The sequence below is a fragment of the Fusarium oxysporum genome, chromosome 1 (genome assembly GCF_000149955.1).
Source record: "Fusarium oxysporum f. sp. lycopersici 4287 chromosome 1, whole genome shotgun sequence".
Taxonomy (NCBI): Eukaryota; Fungi; Ascomycota; class Sordariomycetes; order Hypocreales; family Nectriaceae; genus Fusarium; species Fusarium oxysporum.
In genome coordinates this window covers 2,930,824-2,949,976 of record NC_030986.1, presented here as the reverse complement: position 1 = coordinate 2,949,976, position 19,153 = coordinate 2,930,824, and the positions used below count along the sequence as shown (strand labels likewise).

At 48.4% G+C, this 19,153-nt stretch overlaps 5 protein-coding genes across 8 annotated transcripts; 3 read left to right on the top strand and 2 right to left on the bottom strand.

The window, feature by feature from the left end:
- Positions 1-56: 56 nt before the first annotated feature.
- On the bottom strand, positions 57-1,852 carry FOXG_00419 (uncharacterized protein). Its single transcript, XM_018376747.1, has 3 exons — positions 1,244-1,852; positions 566-1,192; positions 57-514 (listed from the first exon to the last, which is right to left on the bottom strand). The coding sequence occupies exons 1-3, from the start codon at positions 1,731-1,733 to the stop codon at positions 408-410; spliced, it is 1,224 nt and encodes a 407-aa protein (XP_018232363.1). The 5' UTR covers positions 1,734-1,852; the 3' UTR covers positions 57-407.
- A 114-nt stretch (positions 1,853-1,966) lies between these two features.
- On the top strand, positions 1,967-3,706 carry FOXG_00418 (uncharacterized protein). Its single transcript, XM_018376746.1, has 2 exons — positions 1,967-2,624; positions 2,977-3,706. Exons 1-2 carry the CDS (start codon positions 2,031-2,033, stop codon positions 3,574-3,576), a joined length of 1,194 nt encoding a protein of 397 aa, XP_018232362.1. The 5' UTR covers positions 1,967-2,030; the 3' UTR covers positions 3,577-3,706.
- Positions 3,707-3,853: 147 nt separating this feature from the next.
- On the top strand, positions 3,854-8,140 carry FOXG_00417 (uncharacterized protein). 3 transcript variants are annotated; one of them, XM_018376744.1, is made up of 3 exons: positions 3,854-6,740; positions 6,789-6,880; positions 6,928-8,140. In XM_018376744.1, the coding sequence occupies exons 1-3, from the start codon at positions 3,990-3,992 to the stop codon at positions 7,517-7,519; spliced, it is 3,435 nt and encodes a 1,144-aa protein (XP_018232360.1). In that variant the 5' UTR covers positions 3,854-3,989; the 3' UTR covers positions 7,520-8,140. The 3 variants fall into 3 exon arrangements, with proteins under 3 accessions (XP_018232360.1, XP_018232361.1, XP_018232359.1); XM_018376745.1 differs by having other exon boundaries at positions 6,789-8,140; XM_018376743.1 differs by having other exon boundaries at positions 3,856-6,880; positions 6,928-8,126.
- A 926-nt stretch (positions 8,141-9,066) lies between these two features.
- FOXG_00416 (uncharacterized protein) lies at positions 9,067-13,221 on the top strand. Of its 2 annotated transcripts, XM_018376741.1 has the most exons (3): positions 9,067-9,955; positions 10,582-11,313; positions 11,364-13,221. In XM_018376741.1, the coding sequence occupies exons 1-3, from the start codon at positions 9,759-9,761 to the stop codon at positions 12,958-12,960; spliced, it is 2,526 nt and encodes an 841-aa protein (XP_018232357.1). In that variant the 5' UTR covers positions 9,067-9,758; the 3' UTR covers positions 12,961-13,221. The 2 variants fall into 2 exon arrangements, with proteins under 2 accessions (XP_018232357.1, XP_018232358.1); XM_018376742.1 differs by having other exon boundaries at positions 9,067-11,313.
- On the bottom strand, positions 13,179-18,275 carry FOXG_00415 (uncharacterized protein). Its single transcript, XM_018376740.1, has 2 exons — positions 16,147-18,275; positions 13,179-16,085 (listed from the first exon to the last, which is right to left on the bottom strand). Exons 1-2 carry the CDS (start codon positions 17,413-17,415, stop codon positions 13,929-13,931), a joined length of 3,426 nt encoding a protein of 1,141 aa, XP_018232356.1. The 5' UTR covers positions 17,416-18,275; the 3' UTR covers positions 13,179-13,928.
- Between the last annotated feature and the right edge of the window lie 878 nt (positions 18,276-19,153).

Sequence of the window (19,153 nt, the reverse complement as noted above, 5' to 3'; positions counted from 1 at the left end):
GAGTTGGGGGGTGCGTGTTGGAGATTTTCGCATGCCGTGGGGAGATGGTGATGATGCTGTTGACTATCTGATAGCTTTGATGGAGCGTTATCGTGAATTGAGACCCGCAGTACAGTGTATGGCCCACGGAAGCACGTTACAGTACATTTAACCCCCTGCTTAAATAGACTTCCAAATCGAGGATTTGTTTTAACAGACGAATCACTAGCCACAGCATGTTCTTGATGGGACAGTTCCATAAGCTCGTTTTCGCATTGCACCGTAGTGGTCATTTCGCAATGCTATCAATCTGAAGGTGATTTTACAAGAAAGTATATAACTGATCCGTATCCAGGGTGCGCTGTTGCATCGTTTTCCCAGATTCCCATTCCAGGCAATTCATATCCTTATACTACACGCTTCCCATCTCAGTATGTCCACCCCTTGAAGTTGTCGACGAAAGTCAGGGCTGCCAGAAGGTATCGATCGTGAACGTCGCCCCATGTCTTTGAAGCCTCCTTCAACACCCGGATTGCTTTCACAGGGTTAGTGGACGGGGATGTAGCAACTGGAGAAATGGCCTTACCTTTGACGTAATGAGCATCTGTAGCCCAGTCAGAGTTCACTGCCTTGTCCTCAACGTAATTCCAGCCTCGTTGTTTGGTGTCGCTGTCCACGTTATCCGGATCTGGGAGTGGCCGGCGTTTCACGATAAAGATGCCCAAGGCCAGAAGCCACCATTGCCGGACAAGAGGAATATGATATTTCTCGGGAATGAAAGGAAGAAGAACTCGGACGGCATGACTGGTTGTTAGTATATGCACGAGCATGAAGTTGAATGCATGGGTGCCTGGCTTGACTGTGGCAACTAGCAAAGCAGCTGCAGCTTCTTGGGACAGTTCGAACTGCTTCACAGGATCCGTGATTTCCCATGCGTTCCAGTACTCCAGGATGATATCCTCATACTTGCTGAAGAGCTCTTCCAGGTCATACCGGCCGGATCTGACGTCATCAAATCGATCGTCCTTCGATAGTTTGGTGAGAAGATCCATTGGGGAGGCCGAGGTGAAAGGCGCCTTTCTGGTGTACGACTTGTTGTCGAGGTACTTATGGAGAAAGTCATGCTGAACACAAGCAAGTCCAAGGGCTTCCATGGCAAGTTCCTTACAATCCATCTCAAAGGCATAGCCTAGATGGATCAACGGGTGTCCGACTGTGAGTGTTAGCAACGGCATGTTTTATTCATGTGGAATTGTAGACATACGACCGCCGATCAGACCATTGATGAGAGGCTCATCGCCAGTGAACAGGTAATGCTCCATTTCTTGGTGCCAGTCATAATGGAATCGCATAACGAGCTTGTCTTCAAAGAAGTCCACAAAAGCCCGCTGGTACCTCGCATCGCCCCGAAGCTCTTGCCAGTCATCGTCTCCGATCTCAGCGGGCGACGGTACCCATGCCTCCAGCTCGCGGATTTCACTGTCGTAGATGTCATTTAGTTGAGGAACACTTGCTCCCAAGAGGTATGCTGAGCTGAGGATATGAGCATTGTGATTATCGTATTGAAGGTTGTTGTAGACGATTGAGTAGTTAGCATGATTTGCTTTTAAGAGGTGCTTCAGACATCTTGCCCGTTTGCTCGGGTCTGTCTCAATGTGATGAATCTCAACCGAGGGGATGTTGATGGCTTGGCGGTTACCATCAAGTCCCAGTAGTTTATTAACCACAGGAACTTGAGCAAGAATCCCGGACATTGTAGGACCGCAATATCAGGAGATGTTGACTGATTTCAGGTTATTATGATGAGAGATTGTCAAAGGCTCATGACGTTGAATCGAACAATGAAATCAATCTTCCGTTGGGGCTTCCAGCGGGCACTAATAAATCATAGCGGGGCAAACCTTTTCTTTGGGGGCAGGGGTGACACTGTAACACAGAGGTTCCCCAATGACGCGTGCACGGGCCACACAATTATCAATCTTCAAGTTGCGCGTCTCGTTCCAGAATCTTTAAACCAAGCAAGCCACTCACTTCAACAAGATTTCTTGAGGATGACTTCTCAAACTTCCACGATATATGCAGAACTTCTGTCGAATATCAGACAAATTTCTGTTACTGCATCGCTATTAACATCAGTCGATTCTTCAACAAAAGCAGAAATCTCACCGGATGGCCGGCAACTCAGCGTAACACACCACGGCCACACAGAGCACGTCACTTTGCCGGCACAAACATCTGCCATAGGCTCATTACCCGTAGCCCAGATTGGTTGTTCAAGTCTATCATGGAGGCTTCCAGTCTCACCAACAGAAGCGAGGCCCTCTCGTTTCTCTTTAGAAAGCCAAGCGTTGCCATGGACATCAGTCGATATCACAACTGGATCATCGGTAGCCTGCCGCAGCTGTGGAAGCGAGTTCGTCGCGCAAAGTATCATCAATACATGGAAAGACTTGCCGAGTGAGAACTGGGCGGAAATGATGGAATTTTGGCATTGCCATAAACCTCATGACCATGACCACCAGGATCCTGAGTCTTTGGCCACCAAAGGCTACGGTGCCAATCATGCTATATCCGCCCAACAGGGAGTTGGCTTTGTCGACCTGACATCATTCCTATTCTCGGAGTCCGACTGCCGAGGCCTGCAAGTAAGTATCAATCCTGCAGCACTGATTTGTCCTTGACTACGCTTGGCCAAACCTCAAGCAATCAATCTACGGGGAGAAAGAAGATGTCCATGTCGGTATCCCAAACCTTTCAGTGATCTGGCCATCGATACAACTCCCCAATATGAATGCACTTGTCGTCCCCACCCCGATGGGCAGCCAGCTTTCTGGAAACCTTCTTCACAGAACGGGATCCTAAGGTAATCTGAAGACGCGGCCTCTCTTTTTCATCTAACCTCCCATAGATATGGGTGTTTAGAGATTACCGAGAGGCATATTGCTCAAGAAGTTGCATGAAGTTTTTGATCATTGGCAGTTTACTTACACACTACAGTATTCTTCCTCAACACCGGATGCTGGGTTCGATCTATCTTCGTTGGCGCTCAATGACGACGAGAGCAAGAAGTGTTTACACATATTTTGCCGGGAATGCACGACAGAAGTAGGCTTGTACAATATCGCGGCATTGTCTGTCACACTGTTCAAATGTAAAATCACTTGCCAAACCAAGACCGCAGATCCTAGCCCAAGCAGTTCCGAGTGTCTTGCAGCAACTCTGCTGGCTACGATTTCGAGGTCGGGGTCATCCAAGTCTATTATCACGCCGCATACTTCTGAGATTGCAAAATCCGAAGCAGTTTCTCATAAGAACCTTCATCTCTGGGTGTTGAACCCCAATGTCGTATATACAGCGTCCTCTACCGCTGACCGCAAGACGGCGATAAAGATACTCTACAAGCATATCGATCCAGTAGAGAGTGAGAAGCTTATCACGTCCATGACCTCAGATGTCCAGGAGATAAGTCTGCCCGAGGAGGCTATCAAAGCAGCAGATAATTGCTTGTTATGGAGCAGTGAATTACTACCCGTTCAAGAAAGGACTTTCAAGGAGTGGCAAGTGGGACTGCTTGAGAGATGGGAACCTGCGTCTTGATGATAGATAATCAATATATCTTGACTTTGAATATCAAATCTCATGGTTTCATTAGAATAAAGTTCTTAAAACCCATCCGTCATTTAGGTATTAGGTAGATTGGCAGATATCATCGAGCCCCGTTGCCAGACGTTGGTGTATATTCTTTTACAGTGTGTAAAACTGTAAGAGCTACCGTAAAATGGCCGAAAACACTGTGCGATGAAGCTGTCCATACTGTAGGTTTCGCCCACCCTGTAGGCAGCCACCTGTTTTCTCTTCCTCTGACCAAACATCCCCCTCGCATGGGCCAAAACCAAGTGAGATCTCATATCAGATTTTCGATAAACCCTAATGAGTACATGGGCTTGCCACTGCGGACTTCACTTTGTGATGAGAATTAATGTTCGCCCTTCTTGAACTAGCGTCTGCTCATGCCTCGTAGCAGCCTTACTCAGATCACGATGCCACCAAAAATAACAGCTTTCATACCCACTGGGTGTATACCGATCAAGAGAACGGAAATCAAACTAGATTCGGAATGGTTCTTAGATGAACTTCGGGAATGGAGAACCTTCGGCTCGTTATCAAAAGAAACCGGCGAAACAGACTCAGAAGATGACGAACCCTTCCTCCCAGATAACCTGGAAATTGCTTTGACTCGTATAGGGACACTCCGATCATGTATCAAACTTTTCCGGGCATCCTGGGCAAAACTTCAATTCAGCATTCAGAACAAAGATTCCGATAATGGCCTTCTTAGGGTCTATCTTCTGCCCGATGATGTCCTCCGTAGCATGGTGGACCGCTCCAACCAGTCTCTATTGAAGGCAAGAAACGCTGTCCTTGGACAATTGAACTACTCACAGGAAGCCTGGGCTGGAAATCCAAACGCAATATGGTTGGATAAGCCACTCCTCCACGAAGCTATTGTCCAGAACGAACATCTAAACGAAGGCATGTCTCTGTTGCAACTTTTCAACAAAATCCCATCACCTACGCCTAGAGTCAGCAGCATCGAGGAAACTTACTCAAAGTCTGCCATGTGCGATATTTTGGATGGCCAAGTTCCAGGACTGAAGTCGGAGCTGTATCCGTATCAGCGAAGGTCATCGGCCATGATGCTACAAAAAGAGGTTCAACCCGAGCAAGTGCTTGACCCGCGTCTACTTCACGTCAAAGACCAAGAAGGAGGATCATGGTACATTGATACTGTGGCTGGTACAGTGCTCAGGGAGCCACGACACTATGATGGGGTCTCTGGCGGCATCCTTGCTGAAGAGATGGGCGCTGGAAAGACTATCATCTGTCTCGCGCTCATTCTTGCAACAAAAGGACTGCCCACTCAACCGCCCGAATATGTTTGTGCTGAGAAAGCCCCAATCAGGAAGCGTCTGGCTCCTTTGGCTGAAATGGCTGCGTCTTGTGCCACAAGGAATGCAGTCCCCTGGCGTCCCTATTTCGACCTTTACAAAATAAAGTTAGGGGACGAGTATGAGAGATGCATTGCAGCACTAGAAAGAAACCCAGGGTACTACTTTATCCAGTCATCTGAACAGCGACGAACTACGAGATTCTGTACCGGAATTCAGTCAAAAAAGAAGCGGCTCTACCTTAGTAATGGGAGTATTGTGGTTGTGCCCCCTAACTTATTGGTGCAGTGGAAGCAGGAGATCAGCAAGCATACCGATGGCCTGGAGGTTCTCGTTGTGACGCGAGATCAGCCACTACCGAAACCAGAAGACTTATCGAAATTCGATCTCATCCTCTTCACTCAGACAAGGTTGGAAAACCTACTTCGACAAGAGGGTGGACTTGAACAATCTCCACTGTCCAAGGTCCATTTCAAGCGATGCATTGTCGATGAAGGACACAAGCTTGGGCATTCGAGGATGAGTAGCAAGAGCAACATGCTTCTCGTTCTGGATGCTTTGCATTTCTCTGCGCGATGGATTGTGACAGGAACTCCATCTCAAGGCTTGTATGGAGTCGACATGCAAAAAAAAACACCTCAATCTGTAGCACAACCTGAAGAGGGTGGTTCAGTGGCGACTTGCAACACATCCAGAAACTCTATTCTGGAAATGGAGAGAAGGGATCTGGAAAGGATTGGTACTATGGCAGCGCTCTATCTGAGAGCACGGCCATGGGCGAACACAACGCTGGACGTTGGTGACACTATGGCGGACTGGGCTACTTACTTGCTACTTCCGAAACACAAAAAGAATAGTGGAGGCCGCTGGGACTGCTTAAGAGCAACTCTCAACTCTCTCATCATCAGGCATCAGATCGCAGAGGTCAATAGTCTCTTCCCACCTGTCAACGAGAAGCTCGTTGTATTGGAAGGTTCGTACCAGGACCAGATGTCGCTCAACATCTTCTCCATGATGATCATCTTCAACTCAGTCCAATCCCAGCGAACCGATATGGATTACTTTTTTCACAACAAACAGCGAAAGGCTCTTCTTCAGATTGTCCACAACTTGAAGCAGGCGAGCTTCTTTGGAGGATCGTTCTATTCTCAGCAAGATATTGAAAAAGCTGTCGAGACCGCTGAAGATTTCCTTGCCGAGAAAAAAGTACCCACCAGTGACCAAGATCGAGAACTCCTTGAGCAAGCGATTGAGTTTGGGCATGTTGTTTCCGCCAATAAGGTCAAGGCTCTTAGCAATACGTTTCACGAGATGCCGCTCAGCGTCCACGGTTTACCGCACAATGTCAGCGCATCTTGGTCACTCGACCAAGAAGCTGGGGACCACATATGCAGCTCGTCAACCATGTTGGTGACACTCCAGAAACTCATCTATAAATCAGCATCAAAACCCGAGGAGCTGAATTCTCTATTGAATGGCCGATTGATTCAAGAAGGTGTCGATTCAAGAATGCGCATGCTCACATCAGATGAGACAACAAACAGCTCCCAAACCCTGGCCGGTAATACGAAACTGGGAGATGACAAACACCGAATCACTAATGCTCATGGCATTAGTGATGTGAAAGCGGAAGTCGAAGCTACCGCTGATGGTGCACTTGGGCCGTTGGAAACAGTTCAGATCACATCCACGGTATCAGCCAAACTTTCATACCTGATTGATAGCGTTCTCAGGTATCAGGAAAATGAGAAGATACTTATCTTCTATGAAAATGACAATATCGCATGGTATCTAGCTGGTGTGCTGGAAGTTGTAAGGAAGGATATGCCTATTATCAAACCCAATACTAACTTCAAACAGCTCCAAGTACAGCATCTAATCTATGCCAAAGGACTGACCGTTCAGAGAAGATCACAATACGTCAACACTTTCAATCACAATGATGATTTCAGGTGAGTTTCTGAACCGCTCTTGATGCCATGGGCTAACAAGGACGAAGAGTTCTCCTTATGGACATCTCACAGGCAGCTTTTGGCCTAGATATGAGAGTTGCGTCACGGATCTACTTTATCAGCCCAGTCCTAAACCCTCAAGTTGAAGCGCAGGCAATTGGCCGTGCGCGAAGGATCAGCCAGCGAAAACCAGTCTTTGTCGAGACTCTAGTACTGAAAAATAGTATAGACGAGGTTATCTTAGAACGGAAAGAACACATGACGCAGGCTGAACACCGCCGAGTTCAATCCATTCTAGATGATGGCCCAATTTACGAATGGGTCAAGAATGCCCGGATCACGCCATTGCCGGGAGGCGAGTTCAGTAAAGAGGACCAGATGTCACCTCTGGATACACCGCAATACGTGTTCAGACGAGGATTTGGGAGGACTATACACCCTGATGAAGGCTTGGTACTGGACGAGACTCCAAGGTCTGAGGGGAGAGTGCTGAGGCCTCTCGAGATGGCGAATGAGAAGAAACGAACAACACAGTTTGATGCAACCACAGTTGTTCGAGATCAGAGTCAACACATAGACTCGTCATCCAACACAAGCGATCTCGCCGCGCGGCCATCGAAGAGAGTGCGGTTCGGGTGAAGGGTGAAGAAGCATCCCACCTACTTACTGGATGTGCAGTACTGCGCCACGCACGGCCACATCCCCGCACTGAGGTGTGGCGAGTGGGAAGCTAAGTTTCAGAACCAAGTCAGAAGTTGGTAAACATTGCAGGTGCCAGCTGAAAGATGCTGATGCACGTAGAAGAGTTTGGAGTTTGGCGTCATGGAAGAAGAGTTCGGTTGCTAATTAAGAGGAGCTAAGGGAAGAAGCTAAGGTGTATGGAGTATCGCACAGAGCCACCGATCAAATGTACCTGCAAGTTTGAGACCAGCCACCTGGAAAATCAGCAACAAAAATGAACCTAGCTTGGTGTTCCTGGTTACCAAGAGCCTTAAAACTTGGATAGATGATGGGGCTGTTTATTAGCTTCTGTAAGCGATGCAGCGAAAGACTGATGGGAAAATGACATCTTTGATGTTGAGAACAGAATGACCCTTATGTTAGCAGCGGTTACTTCATGGCAAGGTATCCCTGTATACCTAGGTACTGTATTGAGGCTCAGCAATTGAGAAGAAGCGGTATAGAATGGTAAGTCAAGGGTTCGATAACTCATTGTTCAGAGGGAGCACAAACCACTAGATGAATAAGAATGATGCCATGACTGTCCAGTTGTATCCCAATCTCTCAACCATAACGAGAGCTACATACCTGCGGATATGTCGGTTCTCATGACGAGTCCCCCCCCACAGCAAATGCCAACACACGCAAGATGCACGCATGTACTGTACATATGGGTACGCAGTACGGTGAACCGTCAGGAGGATTCGCATCACCGTAGTTTTAACCGAAGCTTTCAAGACTTGGCGATAATTGTGAAATGCGCAATTTGTGTGGAGGGATGGCTAGTCGATATAGCGTGGGTACCCGTACAAATCTCCGAGATTTTATGCTATTGAAATGTCTGTGTGTTTTTCTTTTCCATAATGGAAAACGTTCCCTGCTCTGATCGGAGGCGAGTAGCCTAGGGGGTCCCTTGTTGCACAAATACGTAGTTATTGAGTATTGAGGTCCTGTCAATATGCACATGTCGAACGGATCGAACGGTTATTGTCCCGGGATCCAGTCCCGAAAAGTACTTGGTACGTATTGCCAGCCACTGAATTACTCTGCAGCCAACCTAAGGATTCGGAAAAGAACTGTCCAAGTTGTTGAAGGATTGAGTTGATGTTGAGGTCATGAGAACCCCCCCGCTGCGTTGGCTGTGCTTTGCTTGGTATTGGTATGGAGGTTCTGCAAGGCATATCCGTAGAAAATTGGGTGTTACAAGCAGAAAAAACAGGGATGAGCTGTGTTCCTGACGCGATGCTATTTTTGAACTGGCGGTTGGGTCTCCAAGTACTCCGAAGAGGCGACATACTGCTCAAGTATTCCTCCCTATAGATGATTTAAGCACTGGAATATCATCATATTAATATCTAAGCTCTGAAAGCATTTATATCTTCCTCAAATGTTTACTGTTATACAGTTCTCTCCTGGTCAAACCCCAGGTTTACGTCTTCAAGATTTACAGTACAACCCCAGCAAATCCAAAACACAAGCAAGCAGGGGACAAAGCAGGGTTCTCGTTCTCGACCACCCAAGCTACGGATCTCTATTGGCTCCGCACCCTCAAACCTGAATCTTGGGTTTTCCCTGTGGCTTTGCCTGAATGGATTTTGTTTTGCGAGATCGATCGGGAGCTGCGTGCGTTACTTGAGCGACTGTGCACAATCCATAAGTTACTTAAGGTTGACGCAAGCCCGTTTCGGGAGTTTACCAAAGTCTTGGGTCTTCTTGCTACTAAGTAATCAATGCTGTACTTCTCGCCTGGTCAACCAAAAAGTATATCGACTCTGCTGACGAAGGGGGCTGCATGTCTGAGATACCCTTTCGCCAAACGATGCAGAGGCGTTTGACTTGACCGTGTATTTTGCATTGGATAGCATCCAATGAATGGCATGATTATAGGACAAGCCTCCCTCCCTGATCAAACTTATCGTCTGCCTTTTAAGTCCTCATGTCCCCCTGAGCCGCTTCTTCCTTGTCCTATACTTCAACATTCATATTATTTCTTCGGTTACGATATTCTCGACTCTATTGGCCCGGCAGTCAACATCGGAACATTATCACGACAATCTGGTGCAACATAAACGAATATCGATAGACAAAAAAAAAAAAATAACACCCTGTCACAATAAATAGCCTCCGTCGATCATCTCGAAACTCCACATTAGCGACCATGTTCGAGGTTCAACATAACCACCACGGACAAGAGTTCAAGCGCTTCTTTCACCATGGTCGAAGCTCAATGTCTGCCATTGAGGACAAGAGGGCAGAAGAGTTTAGGAGACATGTCTGGGCGGTTACTATGATTGATGAGGATCCATTGGCAGGGAGTGGGAAGACGAAGAAGAACCGCCAATCGATTGACCTTGTGTGAGTAAAAGAGTTTCTTTTATTATTATTCGTCACCTGTTTTACAGTCAGCTATACTCAACATCCCATTCCTATACCACACCACGCAACAACATAATGCATTGTCTGTTTTATAACCCCTTCTTTTCTATTCTTCTCCCTCTCTTCACCCCTTGGAAAGTTCCAAAGTCAAGCCCATGGAAGACATCTGGAGAAAAGAACAAGAACGCCTCATCTCGTCCAACCCCTAAACCCGGCGTCCTAGTGTCTTGGTCTTGGTGTTGGCCGCATGCGACTCCCGCTCTAGCGCATTCAGCTCCAACGAGGCTCTCACATCTCGATGTGTTTTTTTAAATTACATGTCCACATTTTCCCCTGCGTGGCGCTTCAAGCTCCCTGTCTACCGCAAAGGCACAGCCGAAAACATCTTTCTGCCTACGTCAGATCTTTATCCTAAGAGGCCAATTATGCCTAGTCTAGGCATTTGCGTGTACCATGGGGAAGTGGTGTGATTCTAGGACTTTTTTCGCTTCCTTAGCACCCATTTTGAATGATATACTTGCGGTTTCCGTTGACTCGCGGAGGTTGTTGGTCGTTGCTTTCGAACACATGTTTTTCTAATACTAATAACTTAATTCCTGGTATAGCCGTCCTGGTTCAAACAAACTGAGATCCAAGAGAGCTTCCGCATATGCTGGATCACCGCCAGTAACAAAGCCCAATGACAAGCAGCACAAGAACCAGCTCAAGCTTGACACTCCTGCAACTATGAAGGACCCTACGATTACTGTCCGGCCAGTTCACCCGCCGTCTTTTGGCTCACCAAAAGATCTGTCTTCAGTTCAAGAAAACGCTATCAACGCTTTCCTTGCAAACACTGAGTCTCCAAAGAGCAAACAAGACAACTTTGCTCCAACAGCGTATCCTCGACCTACATATGCTGTTCTCGAAACTCCCCTGGCCGATCCTACAAGTGCGAGGCCAAATGCCGCCCTTAACCGTCCTCGAAAACTTTCCAACAACTCAGTTACGACTGCATCGTCCTTTCAATCTCGAGAAAGCATGATCTCAGCAAGACGGACCCCTTCTTGGGGAAGTAGAACGAGTATGGAAACGAACGAATCGACATCTCAATGGCGACCTGAGTATATGTATCAACGGCCAATGCCCATCAAGAAACTGGCTTCTTCACGAGCTCCCCTTCAACCGAATGAGCTCTTTGCCAGATTGCCCTCAGAGATCCTCTCAAATATACTGGAGCAATTAAGAGACATTCACCTGGAGGATAAAAGCGGGAGCTGTGCAACTTGTTGGATGCGAGATGCTTGTAACATCGCAGTGGCTTGCCGCAAGTGGTACAGGCCCGCTCAGATAGCACTGTAGGCACATCTCTTCCAATCACACATGAGGAGAAGCTAACTGGTTTCAGATACCAAAATATCCAACTCGTGGGTCCAGACTCAGCAACTCTCAAGAAGAAATTCAAGATGACACAGGGCGTTCGTGTCCTCATGCTTCGGCGCATACTCCGCTCTAATCCTCACATCGCCGGAATCGTCCGCGCACTTAAAGTTCCGGCCCCTGAAATTGTCGCCAAAGGCTCCGGAACTGCCGAGTATGAGGATCTTATTGCGACGCTCGTCATGGCGTGTCCCAATCTCGAGAGTCTCACTGGTTTGTCGGTTCCGTACGACCACTCCTTCAAGAAGATCTTCCATGCGTTATCAACAAGACCTATGTTAAGAGAAATGAACTGGCTTGTACAAGCTTCACCCCATCAGAGACAACAGAGAATCCAATCGAGTACTCAGCAGCTTGGTTTGGTAATGCCTGGAGAACTCAAGCCTTTCCAGGAAGCTGCCTTTTTGGCATATCATGATAATTGGTCTCGCCTGGAAACCTTTACTGTGCATTGTCTCCCAGGAGCTACCGTCACGCCCGAGAACCTTCTCACATCAACACTCAAGCGTCTTCCGAACCTCAAACATCTTCATCTCTGTAACCTACCGCCCAATAGCTTCGACGACTCAACTCTCCTCGCTTTGCCGCCTCTACACTCCTTGACGTTGTCTCACATCAGCGGTATAACCTCGAGCGGGCTATCATCATTCGCAACGCAGTCCTCCAGCCTTCCTCTGCGTAAGCTTACTCTTCGACACACACCTCTCACGTCTCTCGCTGCTCTAGCGCGCATCTTGTCTAATTTGAGAAACTTGCTCAACTTTTCTCTGGTTCAGACTTTCCCACCCATCATGCCGGAAAACGATAGCTTCGCACTCTGGATGATGCCATATCTTGCAAACAACAGTGTGCAGTGTCTCCACTGGGATATCACCAGCCATGCTACCTGTGTCAATGCAGCGGATGATATTCTCGCTCGCAGTATCTCTGCAGGAGGATTTCCAGCTTTGAAGACACTTCGAGCACTTAACGACCCAGACGGCATCTTTCAGGATCTGTGCTACCCCGTCGAGAGAATTGATCTTCCTTCTGATCGATTCCGAACCTCTGAGCAACCAGAGAGCTCATCACCTTTTGCATTTCCTCCGAGCTCGGCAAGCCCTATGTCTCCCACACGCCTGTTCAAATCCAACAACTCACCTCTCGCTTCTCCACGGACCCCGATATCTCCATTTGGCGACACACGCCGCCCTTACACAAGCCTTCATACCGCACGGCTTGCCGCCCAAACCCGTCTTGAAGCAGCACGTTCCCGGCCAAAATTCACCGTCAATGTAGTAGATGAGGACGGAACTATCACTGAGACTTTCTCCATGGCTGGATTCATTGGTACGGCTGGAAGCCCTATCAAGTACCACCTTCTTCCTGACCGGGGTACTACAGACGAAAAAGGCGGTCTTATTGATGTGAGAGATTTAGATAGCGATGCTGGTGAGAGTCTCATCGGTGGGAGGGAAGGATGCACTGGACGCTGGAATATGCGTGATGGCATCGTGGCGGATAAGAAGGAGAAAGAAAGATGGTGGCATACAGAGAGAGGTCGGTGGACCAAAGTCACTCTCTGAGGGTTCTCACCTGAAAATATACCAAAATTCTTGGGGAGATAAATAGTATGGTTACGATTTACGGCCGGCACGTATATGGAACTGGAACGGCATGGCACGATATATATCTGGAAAGTCCCAAGGTTCAGGGATATCATTACATGGCGTTCTCGCTTAGATTGGTAAACAAGACTGGGCTCATAATATAGGCACATATCAAAAACATATGAATAAAAAAAGAGAATGCCAAATGACATTCAGCCATTGTGCAAAATTCACATACTTCAAAGACATACTATGCGTGCAAATATGTAGTATCGGCACCTCCATCTTGGCTCAACCAAATAATAATAATACTAATAATAATAAAATAAACGAAACGTATGTGGAATGAACCCATGTATTTAGCTCAAGTAATTAAACCTACCAATGCCACCGAATAAACGCCGTTGTGCTCTATCTTGCAATATCGATAAATTTGCTGTACGCCAAAGCCTCATATGCAAAAAGTAAACAATTAAACATTTTTTTCTTCCGGCCAATTAAAGACATCGTTTCTATCAACCATGTCTAGGTTAAAACTAGATAGTTATGATCCCGTCCCGACTACATATCTGTGTAGATTTTTGATTTTGTTCTTCTCATGCTAAATGTCGTTAAATAGTAAAAGGGCTAGGTTCTTGTTCTGCCCGACCTCCTTTCCAAAAAGTATGTGATGTTGCGTATATGATGAAGTAGATGAGAAAGTCAAGGAAAGGAAAAGGAGAAATAGTAACAGCCCGCAAAGTAGTCAAAAGGTACTTGCAATGAACCTTCGGCTGAGGAGGTCGTTGCCATATTAAGGTCGCTGTGATTGGATAAAAGCACGCCAAAGCCGGCGGAAAGTCGTGCACGCATACAGGGAACCCGGCAGCTAGCTGTACAAGGATTGAGCTCCAGAGCCCTTCGAATGACGCTGGGCAAGTTCTGACCAAGGAAACCGACAGTAATTAGAAAAAGCGGCTCTTCTTCTTTTCTTTCTTCATGGCATCGCTGCGCAAGATATCGTCGAAGGTTGCGCCAGTCTGCTCGGGAGGAGGTGACTCTGTTTGAGGGAAGCCCTGGTGGCCAAAGGCTGCCAGGTTACCCACAGATGAGTTCCGCGAACCCATCATAAGACTGGGAGGACGTCCACCAAGAGAACTACTACGTTCTCCGAATGGGCTTGGGGGCTGGAGAGGTACAGGCTCCAATCCCAGGGCGATACTGGATCGCCAAGCTTGATTGGCTCGGCTTCCGCCTGGCGAGTGAGTTCGAGGGCGAAGAGAGCCCGAAGGGCTGCCAATAGGGGATGGAGGAGTGTTGTAACCGTTGCCGAAAGATGGTGGTGGTGTGGGCATAAAGTCCTCATCAAGGAACATGGACCGCGGGGGCTGCAAAGGTGACAGCGAAGGTTCCGTTGGTGCCTGGGCTTGAAGTCCTGAAGCGCCGCTCTCCCACTGGGTAGCAGCAAGCCAGCAGTGACTTCGGTGGTAAGTGGCTTCCACGCTGAAAAGAACAGCATCTTGAGAGAGCTCGACCAAGCCACCTGTGCCGGCCACCTCATACCACATCTTCTTGACTTGCTGATCCGGAACCCAAGGAGGGTTACCTAGAGGAGGCTCACAGAGGAAGTACTCAACACCTTCAGTGAACTGCATGCCTGGAGCATCCACAACCAAGACAGGAAGTGACTGGATGACAACGTAAAGGAACAGCCAGTAACCAATGCGCTGGTCAGCAAAATCTTGAGGCGTCTTGCCTCGAGCCTCACGAAGCTCAAACTCCTTAAACTTGTCCAAGAAAGGAACCTTGGTGGCATTAGTATCATAATTGTAAGCCTTATTTAACATGAGCATGAGTTCATGTTCCTTGATGCTCTTGTCGAATTTTGCCTGTTTCTTTGGCGACAGCGTATCGTAAGTTTCCAGGATAGATGTCGCAGTAGGCAATTGCGGACAATCGTAAGGAATGGGAGGAAGAACAGGCGGCTTCGAGCGATCGAATTCGGACATGATGTTTCGCAGTGCAGACATGATCATCTTATCGGGATCGTTAGAAAGTTCAGGAACAGCATCCATGATTCTCGAAGTTCGGTTGGTGCGGTCGACGAGCAAGTCATAAAGAGCACACATGTCAGAATACAAAACCTTGAGGACAAGTCTGTTGAGGCCGCTCTCGGAGAATGGGTTCTTCTTGCTGCTGGCTTTGGGTGGCCAGTTGCCGAATGCTGTCTTGTAGTAGCTCAGAGCGAAATTACGCATCTTGGTGAATGACTGCTTCCACACCTTGAAGCGGACGCTTCTAAGCTCTGACATGGAAGTTGAGTTTGCAATACCTGAGAAAAGTGCAGGGAATTCGAATTGCTCCAGGTGCATATTGGCGTTATGCTGGCGGTTGTTCAGATCGGTACTGGCACGTTCCAAGTTCGTGCGTGTCTTTTCCGAAACCTGGTTCCAGAGAGGAAGCTTCAGATCTTGGATAGCTGGAAGCTTGCCCGCAGCATGGGCAAATGCTTCATTGTAGAGATCGGCTGATCGCATGCGCTCGCCCAGAATCAATGCCTCGAGAGTCTTCTCCCGGCTGTTCCGGCAGTCTGCAAGAGCATGCTGGTCCATGTAAAACCCGAAACTAAGATCAACAGCGTCTCCAAAAGTGGTTCCATCATAACTTGTGAAGCCATACTCTTCCAAAAGCTTTGAAATCTCTAGGAAAGCATGGAAGTTGGTAGGGCGAGCCTTGGTCGCAACGAGAGGCTGTCCGGTCAAGAAGGCGAACAGGTTGCGGATAGCAATCAAGCGATCCATGTCGGGTGGTGTTTCTTGGCCGGGAGTTCCATTGGGAAGATACAGGTGGAGGCAGTCATCATATCCATCATCCGGAGCAGGAGGCGAGTTTGGTGGGGAGATGAATCGGTTCGCATCTTCGGCCGTCAGGCTGTCGCGGCCGCTGAAACTCCTAGTTCGGTCCCTACCCATAGGCATCTCTCGCTCTCGCTGAATAAGTTCATTGAAAACCCAGGACGAACTGATTGTGAATTCTTGAACCTTGAACGACGGCCCGAAGCCACTGCCCTTGGGGTAAAGGTAGACAAGCACAGCTCCGCTTTCGTTCCATAGTTCCGGAACCTAATCGAGCGCAAATATTAACTCTGAAACCAGGGTTTGACGGTAGAGCAACGTCACTTACCTTTTCTCCGTTCTTGAGAAACGAAGCATTGTACTCAGCTTGTGTATCGTCGGACAGTACCCACGCGGTTGAGGTATTTGTGTTGGAGACGTCCATCGAGTTTGATCGCGATCTTCCACCAGGCAACCAACTTCTTCGGAGACGACCCCGCGTTGGGCTCTGGCTCGCATCACCCTTTGATGAACCTGGTCTGATGGCGAGGGGTGTGGAAACTACGCGGCTCTTGGTGTTGTTATTGCGGCTGTTAGGAGACTGGACTGAAGATGAGCGGCGACCACGATCAGGAACTGGAGAAGTTTGTCGAGTCTTGAGAGCCTGGATGGAGTCACCATTGGAGTTGCTGGATGTGTGCTGGAGAGAGCCACTTCGTGATCGAGCGGCGGGGTTTTCCTTTCGCAACTTTCCACCACCACTGCTGACATTATCTGAAGGAGAAGTAGGAATCGGAGGAGGTGGCATGTTGGGTTCCTGGGGGCTCATGGTGGCTCTCTGGACCTCTGGGGATGGAGGAATCGGCGCCATGATCTGAGGCTGAGGGTTTAATGAGCCATCGAGGCTGTCGCTGCCGCGGGTTGGGATCGAGTCCGGACTAGGCGGGGAACCAGCATGGCCTGGTTGGTATTGGCCATGTGCCTGGTGGGTGAGGGCGTCGTGGTAATCGCTCGTCATCCGGACGGTGGGGTCGATGATGCTGGGAGTAGTAGACGAGGCGCTATCGTCAACGGTTGTAGGAGGGGTTGCAGCGGTGTTAGTGGTGGTCGAGGTATCCGTGGGAGAAGAAGATTTGGTGGGTGCAGGAGAAACAGCGGCTGTAACAGCGGAAGCGGAAGCGGAGGGCGCCGCAGGTACCGGAGGTGTTGGTACAGATTTTGGCGTAGGCTCAGATGGCAGAACGAGCGATGGAAGAAAAGATGAAAGTCGATTTCTCCAGCGAGTTGAACCCTTGGTAGGAGAAAGGTTTGTCGTCGACTGGGATTTGGGCAAGGACACTTTTTGAGTAGAGTCGTTGCGTTTACGAATAGTCTTTTGCTCGGCGGAACGTGGACGGTTGTGTTGTACAGCGTCTTGGTCTTGCTGCGAGTTGGAGCCCATGTGAGGCAAGTTTGTGGTGGACTTTGACGACCCAATGTTTGAACCACGCAGGTGAGCGAGATCGGAAGTGTTTGACTTTTTTACGCTCTTGCGAGTAGAAGATGAAGAATCAGGATCTGTGTTTGACCGCAGCATAGAGGGCATTATAGAAGCCCGGAAGGACCTGCTCGACGTCATGACGGGCAGGGCAATTCGTTCGTCCTAGCAAGTAAATGCAAGAGGTGACCAGATCGTCTAGACGCCAGCGTTACATATGCAGCAAAGCAGATGAACAGGAAAGGTAGAGTACCTATGCTAAGAATGGCAGCAGAGGGTACTTGTGGCAAAACGAGTGACAGTTCAAAGAGAACAAGGCAATGCAAGGCAGGGCAAGCAAGGTGAGCTAAGCTATGCAAGCTTGGTCAGGCAAGGCAGTAAGTAAGCTGGTAAGTAAGAAACCTGGTTAAAAAAAAAAAAAAAAAGGTGTGTAAAAGGGGACCGGCGGATGGGCAATTCTTTATTGTCAGGGGACTGCCAGCAACAAAAGAAAGAAGAAAGAAAAGAAACTGCAACTGAGGAGAGCTCAACGGAGAACTTGACTTCAGACTGGAGTGGAAGAGACGGCAGCAAGCGTCAACTAAGAGAGAAAAAAGTCAGGCAAAAGCCCTTTTCCGCTAGATACTAAGGGAGGGAATACGCAGGGCACACAGTATTTTAGTCTGTGGCTGCGTGTCAGATCTAGGACGGGTCTTCCCTGCGCCGGGACAAGCCCCCCAAGAGATGGAGACTCAAGGCCCATAAAAGGCCTGGCAGAGCTTGACGCTGGCTGGTTAATTAGCAGGTACTTCAGGTACTCGCCTGGTACTTGGGTGGTTTTGCTGCTACTTTTGGGTGTGTCTCTGGATCAACGGGGTCGGGTCCGGGTTCGGGGGCTCGGGACTTGGTGGATACGCAATGACGTTGGCTGCTTGAGTGCGAGTGGTGCTTAGAGGGGATTGGCTTCTCCTGAACTGAAGAGGAAAAAAAGAAGCCCAGAAAGACGGGCGACGGGCTGAACGGGAGCTGTCAGTCAAAGACATTTGAATCACCAAAACCCCCGCTGATTCAGTTGATTTGTCAACTGCGGAAACCGGATATACCGTGTCTAAAACAGTGCGCTATTCACATCCACATCCATGCATCTGTATTCACCCTCTTACGATGGGATGTCATGTCTCTCTTTTCTCCAGCCCCAGACAGGCTCGTGCTTGTGCTCTATTCATGTTTATCGCCTTGTTACTCGTGTTGTGCCGCGTCGTGTCGCAGGTGCTGTAGCTTAGCTACGCCGCTACCAATACCATTACGGATCCGTGACAATGGAAACGAGGCATCCAATTCGAATCCTTGAATCCTTTTTCATAGTAGCGGGTCTTTTCTGGTCTGGGCGGCTCATCCATCTCTTGACTGGTCTGCGGAGTGATTTCAGACTGATGACAAGTGGAGAAGACATTTGATTCACCACAAAAGCCAAGACTGAGACTTGAAAGGGAGAGAAAGAGAGACATCATCTAATGTCGGCAGGGAAGCGAGTAATCAATTCATATTGTTAGTCTGTTTGAAAGACGCTCGGTTGTGAAGTAATTGATCCTGTATTTTGAAGCTTCAACATCGCTTCCCTGGTAAGCTAGCTGTCTATAGTACGATGATGCCACTTATTGTCTGGGAGTTGAATGAATAAATACCACATTGGACAATAGTCACGACCCTGCCATTTCGAAACATGTGCCTGGGGTTCCTCGTATTTCAATGTTTGATCTACAAACCTCTGTAAATCTCTTTGAGTCCCTAGATTCCTTCTATTGCACCAGCATAAAACGCACCTGAGGCCCCCCCTCACCATCAACAGCTGAGGCATGGCTGTGAATACCGAAAGTAAGCCTTCTAGAGCAAGCATTGC

Excerpts from the sequence above, each read along its gene's own strand:
- FOXG_00415 (XM_018376740.1), bottom strand. The coding sequence starts at position 17,415 with ATGACGTCGAGCAGGTCCTTCCGGGCTTCTATAATGCCCTCTATGCTG. Across the intron at positions 16,086-16,146 it reads TTCTCAAGAACGGAGAAAAG|GTTCCGGAACTATGGAACGA; the intron begins GTAAGTGACGTT and ends GCGCTCGATTAG.
- FOXG_00419 (XM_018376747.1), bottom strand. The coding sequence starts at position 1,733 with ATGTCCGGGATTCTTGCTCAAGTTCCTGTGGTTAATAAACTACTGGGA. Across the intron at positions 1,193-1,243 it reads CAATGGTCTGATCGGCGGTC|TCGGACACCCGTTGATCCAT; the intron begins GTATGTCTACAA and ends TAACACTCACAG. Across the intron at positions 515-565 it reads AGATGCTCATTACGTCAAAG|CAATCCGGGTGTTGAAGGAG; the intron begins GTAAGGCCATTT and ends ACCCTGTGAAAG.
- FOXG_00416 (XM_018376741.1), top strand. The coding sequence starts at position 9,759 with ATGTTCGAGGTTCAACATAACCACCACGGACAAGAGTTCAAGCGCTTC. Across the intron at positions 9,956-10,581 it reads CGCCAATCGATTGACCTTGT|CCGTCCTGGTTCAAACAAAC; the intron begins GTGAGTAAAAGA and ends TTCCTGGTATAG. Across the intron at positions 11,314-11,363 it reads AGGCCCGCTCAGATAGCACT|ATACCAAAATATCCAACTCG; the intron begins GTAGGCACATCT and ends AACTGGTTTCAG.
- FOXG_00417 (XM_018376743.1), top strand. The coding sequence starts at position 3,990 with ATGCCTCGTAGCAGCCTTACTCAGATCACGATGCCACCAAAAATAACA. Across the intron at positions 6,881-6,927 it reads AATCACAATGATGATTTCAG|AGTTCTCCTTATGGACATCT; the intron begins GTGAGTTTCTGA and ends ACAAGGACGAAG.
- FOXG_00418 (XM_018376746.1), top strand. The coding sequence starts at position 2,031 with ATGACTTCTCAAACTTCCACGATATATGCAGAACTTCTGTCGAATATC. Across the intron at positions 2,625-2,976 it reads CCGACTGCCGAGGCCTGCAA|TATTCTTCCTCAACACCGGA; the intron begins GTAAGTATCAAT and ends TACACACTACAG.